The following is a 6,000-nucleotide window of genomic DNA, read 5'->3' on the forward strand; positions in this document are numbered from 1 at the left end:
TTCGAGTAAATTACTGAAATTTTTCTGATAACTTCAGAATGAAAAATATTTGTGGAAAAAGTATCAAATATACAAAAATTGCTTAAAACTATTAAAGACTTGAAATAAAAAGAAAATATGTTTGTTTCACATGTAAGATCAAAATGCTTTGGCTTTTGAACATGAGATCTTATATTTTCAGTTGCGGCAATGCCTGTGTAAAAATATTGCATCTTTTATTCACTGGGTGAAAGATATTTCGATCTTAAACAAATAAATATCCTCTATTTATCACATGTTTGACGTTGCGGGAGTGTAATAAAGCCATTAAATAAAAATGATAATACACTAGTGTAATAAAGCTTTGACGTCAACGTCATTTATAGTATAGGAGACATTGGTCAAATTGGCTTGTTAATATAGTAAAAGAAAGTAGAATTTTTGATGTTTCGACAGGAAAAACTAACATGTGATAAAAAGAATATTACATTTGTGACTTTCCACATTGAATTTATTAAATAGTTGAATAAAATTGATAAAATGCTCGGCAGAGCCTCGCATTTTATTATTTTATTCAACTCGTTTAATAAATCCAATATGAAAAGACACTCATGTAATATCCTCTATTTATTAGCTAGTATTGTTACTTACTTTTGGCTATGTTAAAATGATTCATGAAATCTATTTTCCTTTCCAGAACTACATTCAGTCCATACAAAGCAAATTATCACCTTCACTTCGAAACTTGACCCCAGTCCCTACAGAGCCCCAAGGAGACCCCCCTACAGAGCCAGAGAGTACCAACACAACTTTGACCCAGATTCCAGAAGTTTGACCATGACCTTTCACCTTTGGACTGTGTTATATTTAGCCATGGTTGGCATGGTGATGTGTCAGTGCTAGTTCATTGAAGGACTTTTTAAGTTTCAATGTTTGATTCTTCGGGGATCGCTTTTGCAGTATGCACTGGTTTGACCTCAAGAAACAATAGAGAACAAATTGAAAAAACTGTGGTTCAAAATGTAAAAAAGTGTGCATTCAATGACCTTGACCTACATTCATTGTGATTGACTGTTTGGACGCTTGGAGTAATTTTGGATAGTGCAATGAGACGTTGAAGTCAAACACAGTGTGATGAGTCACCTTTGACCTTTCCGGTGTGATACTTTTGACCTGGTATTGTGACCTAGGTTGACCCAAGTGATTACAAAGCGGTCAATCTCACAACTTCCGCAATGATGGAAGGAGACATTTTTAACATAAAAAACATCTTTACTTGTTATAACTTTATTGTTATTTTTTGTAAATTATTAGAATAAGGGAGTTACATTATGTATAAGGGATTTACGAAAGGTATGAGGTAGGTAAGAAATGGAGACGTGTAATATTGATGTAAAATTCTAGGCTTGGGCTGTTGCAGTTGATGAAATGTGAGACAAATGATTTATTAAGGATGGTGTATTGACTTTTTGTGTTCATAGTTTTGGACTGATGGTGTAAATTATGTCAGTGTTGTGCTCACATGTGTTTTTTTCCAGTGAATGAGAGTTAAAAACGTTTGTATGAAATAAGAAATATTTAGATTCCACTTATGAAGTAGTAAATAAACTGTGGGTCGTAGATGGATATGTAAAAATGACCTTGTTAACAGTGTTGTACAATTATGGTAAAAAAATCTGAAAAATAGATTTTTATGCTATTTTTAGCCAGATGGAAATTTTATTTAAAAAAGTTATGTAAGCAGAATTTAGCATTGCTAAGCCCTGGTTTTAAAGACATTTTAATTTCATGTGTGGCATATTTTTTCTTACTGGATGATTAATACTACTTGTCTGCCATTAAAGTACATACTTTCCTTTGTTGAAAAACAGTATACATAATGTTATATTTGTTAGGGAATATAGCGGAATGTAAGACTTTCCCCTAAAAGGGTTTTGGAGAGATTCTTTGATACGAAAGTTTAAATTGCAGAGGTTTAGATTGCATATTTTAAACATGTACGGATACTTGTATATTTTTTCTTGTTTACTATTATCAATTTTTCCATAATGTGTGAATACAGTTCAGACTGTTTCCCTGTGCTATGAACTTTTCATACCCAAACGTTTTACCCATGGATGCTTCTTATTAAGCAATTAATTGATCAAGCTGGCTTCCATAGGTTTAGTGGATCTACTTATGTGCCCACATGTGCCAGAAAAATGCCCAGTGAGTGGTACCTTAGGTCTTCACCATCAAAAGCTTGTATGTTGCCACATGACCTGTGCTTCTGCTCTTACTTTCGAGAAATCTACCCTTATCTATTACCTTTCATGTGTGTAATGTTAAACTGGACCTAGAAAATTCAAATGTGAACATGTTAAAGCATTTTGAGGCTTTATTTATCTTATCCAGCAGTTTTTACAGAAATTAGTTTCTTAGAATTAAATGCAGAGTTCTAGGCATTTTTTCAGAAATTAAGAATAGCTATTTGTGGTCATTCTCGGAACATTCAAAACTAACATTATTCTGTTTAGGGATGACATTTAAAACTGTTGCCCTTAGCCTACCAATCTCTGACTATAGTTCAGAAGATATATCCTGAATGCCTTAGGAACATAAGTTTTGACATTTCCTTAAAGACAGATATAGCCGAGTTTGATATTACCATTAAGATTCAGAATCGAGGATATTTTCAATTAAGCTTCTTGACATTTTGATTTTTTTTGTCAACTCTTCATTCATTCATTCGTTCAAAATGGAGGACTGCTGTTTAAGCAGAATTTAGAAGCACATCTACGTATCAACAAAGCTCTTAGGAAATGTACTTTTAAAGTTTAAAACCTTGTAAATTTACATGAAAGAAGACACTCCATTGATTTATTGGACAATCTCAAGGTGATATCTCTTTCTGAATGCAAGGATATTCAAGTATGTGTTGCATGTGATCAGCATGAAATCTAATTTAAAACCTCTTGTACATGTATTTCCATGAAGCATTCCAGAGGGAATGATACAGTATGTATGATACAGCATGTATATATCAATGCAATTTTTTTTCTGTATGTGAATTTACCTGAAACAAGGCTTCATTTCTGCAGTGTATCTGAAATTTTTAGGTTTGCAATGCAAGAATGAATTAAATTTTTTTCAGCAATATTAATTCATCAGGCTTCATTTTAAATCATTTTCAAGGTCTTTAATGGAAAATGGTATTTTAGTCATGTGATTTTTATCAGTTTTCTGTAAAATTCCCAACTTGCTAAGTTTTTCATGAAACAAGTTTAGTACACAATTTTATGATAACCTTTATATATCTTTTTTTTATTTCTCAAGTTTTATAATTTAAATTAACTTGCGAGCAATATATTGTGAATTGCTTTATGAAAATTTTGTTTCTAGTATTTAATACCTATATGTACTGTAGATGTTTTTCTACGTTGAAAAAAAAAACAACACAGTTTAAATATTCCTGTTTTAATGAATTGATTATAATTGAGCCATGCCATGAGAAAACCAACATAGTGGGTATGCGACCAGCATTGATCCAGACCAGCCTGCGCATCTGCGCAGTCTGGTCAGGCTCCATGCTGTTCGCTTTTAAAGCCTATTGGAATTGGAGAAACTATTAGCGAACAGCATGGATCCTGACCAGACTGCGCGGATGCGCAGGCTGGTCTGGATCCATGCTGGTCGCAAACACATTATGTTGATTTTCTCATGGCACGGCTCATATGAATTTGTTATCTCTGTTCCCAATGAAGTTTATTAAAAGCATGTCTTGCCTACAGATATATTGAATAATGTGGTCAGATTTGACACGTAAATTTTTTTTCACTTTATCAGTGTCATCTTATTGATCAGATGTTTTAATTCTTAAAAAAAAATTGTTTCAACGAAATTTGAAGTTCAAGGATTTTTAATTTTATGTTAAAAACAGATAAGGCAGTTATTTAAACTAAGCAAGTATCATGTACATGTATGCAAGAAACATGACTGAATTAATTAAACCAAAACTTGTATTTAAAGAAATAATTATGAGTTTATCCACATTTTAAAAGTAATAGCACAAAAGGGTACATGTAGTTAGTTTATAAAATGCATGCCTATAACATACGTGATCAGCTAGAAGCTATCTGCAGTTGTTTTAGTCAGGTGACTGTAGCGTTCCCTGAAAGAAAGTCTGTCAATTTGTTTCAACTGATTTGTTTCTCATGGTAAAATCTTGCTGGAGAGAATGCATGTTATATTTTAATTGACATTGTTTCATTGTATATTAACGACACCAGTTTTGCCATCGCAGCATAACGTGACAAAAGGATACAAAATAATTGAAAGTTTCTATAACTCCACAAAAATGTTAAAAATCCTTTTTCTTTCCACAAAAATTAAGCTATACTCTACCAAAGAAACTACACATTAATTATATTCAGTTTTAATTGTTCCATTTGTAAACAAGGGAGGTAAGCCACTGTCATTGTAGAGTAGTTCTTTCTTGTTACGTTTTGTATTTAAGTCATGTTTGTTATGAACTGTAATATTGACCTTGTCAAGAAAGGTTTAAGTAGTGAAAATAAAAAATACAAATTGTTTGTTGTGTCCATTGTATTTGGAAGATTTAAGGAAATTGAGGAATATCAGTTTCAAGTATTCATCATGACCCAATAATTCTGTCAGAGCATAATTTTTTACTTATTTTGTAAACTACATTCCTAACTGAAATCAGTGAGTAACCAATGGTATTGTTTGAAAGTGACTTGTTTGTACATCTCTGTTGTGGGACAAATAAAGAATTTTGCATTCAAGGAAGCCATCAAGCTGGCTTACAGCTGGTTGGTTCTTGGCTAGCAGCTGCCTGCCTATGCTGGAAATGTTGTGCAAGTAGTGCATAGATTCTTCCTGCATTAACACTTCCAACTTGCCTATTAGCTCTATTTAGTGTGGGTGTGTGCTAGTCACGATGAATGTGACCAGATATAACTAGAACTGTCACAGGAGTGATGAATATCACCACAATACGGTCTTGTCACAGAAGAATAGCAACCATAAGACATGACCACAAGAAGGTGTAACTTAAATCGAACTTGACCTGTACTTTATAATGCTACACATGTGAACCAAAATTTATCTAAATCTGTCAAGCTTTTTGTGAGTTATTGTCCAGCAACCAATAGTTTGACAAATTTCAAGTTGGAAAGGGGCCATAACTACATACAAAATTGGTGGTTTGTTGCCAAAGTCGAATTTTACCTGTATTTTATGATGTTACACATGTGTACCAATTTAAATCCGTCAAGAACTGTCACTGGAGTGTTTAATGACTCCAATGGTGGATGAATATTGCACAATAGCTTGAGTCTGTGTTAAAAGATATCAAATAATAAGAGAAGTACAGACAAAGTGTAGCAAAACACTATACAAGTATAATTCTAAGCAAAAAGTGGGCATAATTAAGGAAATACTGGTGCAAGAGTTATGCACCTTGTGTCATATGATGTGAGTGATGATGTGGAACAACTACTTCAAGTTTGAAACAAATGCATTTCGTAACAACTGAGATACAGAGAAAATGCATCAAAATCAAGTTTAAAGTCTAAGTAAAAGGGGCATAATTCATGAGAAATTGTTGTCAGAGTTATGCACCTTGTGTCACATGATGTGGGTGATAAGGTGGAACATCTGTTTTAAGTTTGAATCAAATCCATTCAGTAATAACAGATATAGATTTCAGGACGTGACGCAACAGAACCGACTCCTATATAACCCCCCACAAACACGTTTGATGGGGGTATAACAAAGCAAACCAATAAAAAGACAAGAATAGGAAGTCACACTAAAATGATACCTTGAAAGCAATAAATGACTTTCTTGCAAGGAACAAGACTTACACAAAGATAAATATCCTTTTTAGTACAGGCTAAATTCCTTTTTTACGCCCCCTGAATGGGTGGAATAAAGTAATGAGACCATCCCTCCATTCCCAATCCATAACTGAAGCTGGTTGGTTATGACATGTTGATTTTAAGGTTGGTTGCTCATAGG

General features: G+C 33.3%; 1 protein-coding gene across 7 annotated transcripts in view; it reads left to right on the forward strand.

Annotated features, from left to right (window-relative positions):
• LOC123531374 (transmembrane protein 198-like) overlaps positions 1-4,550 on the forward strand; it is a 61,605-nt gene extending 57,055 nt beyond the window's left edge. For all 7 annotated transcript variants that reach the window (XM_045312247.2, XM_053517245.1, XM_053517247.1 and 4 more), the window contains one exon: positions 677-4,550. In XM_045312247.2, the coding sequence (XP_045168182.2) occupies positions 677-814 (138 nt within the window). In that variant the 3' untranslated portion in view covers positions 815-4,550. The remainder of the gene's footprint in view (positions 1-676) is intronic.
• Positions 4,551-6,000: the final 1,450 nt, after the last annotated feature.

The sequence above is a fragment of the Mercenaria mercenaria genome, chromosome 11 (genome assembly GCF_021730395.1).
Source record: "Mercenaria mercenaria strain notata chromosome 11, MADL_Memer_1, whole genome shotgun sequence".
In the NCBI taxonomy this organism is placed as follows: domain Eukaryota; kingdom Metazoa; phylum Mollusca; class Bivalvia; order Venerida; family Veneridae; genus Mercenaria; species Mercenaria mercenaria.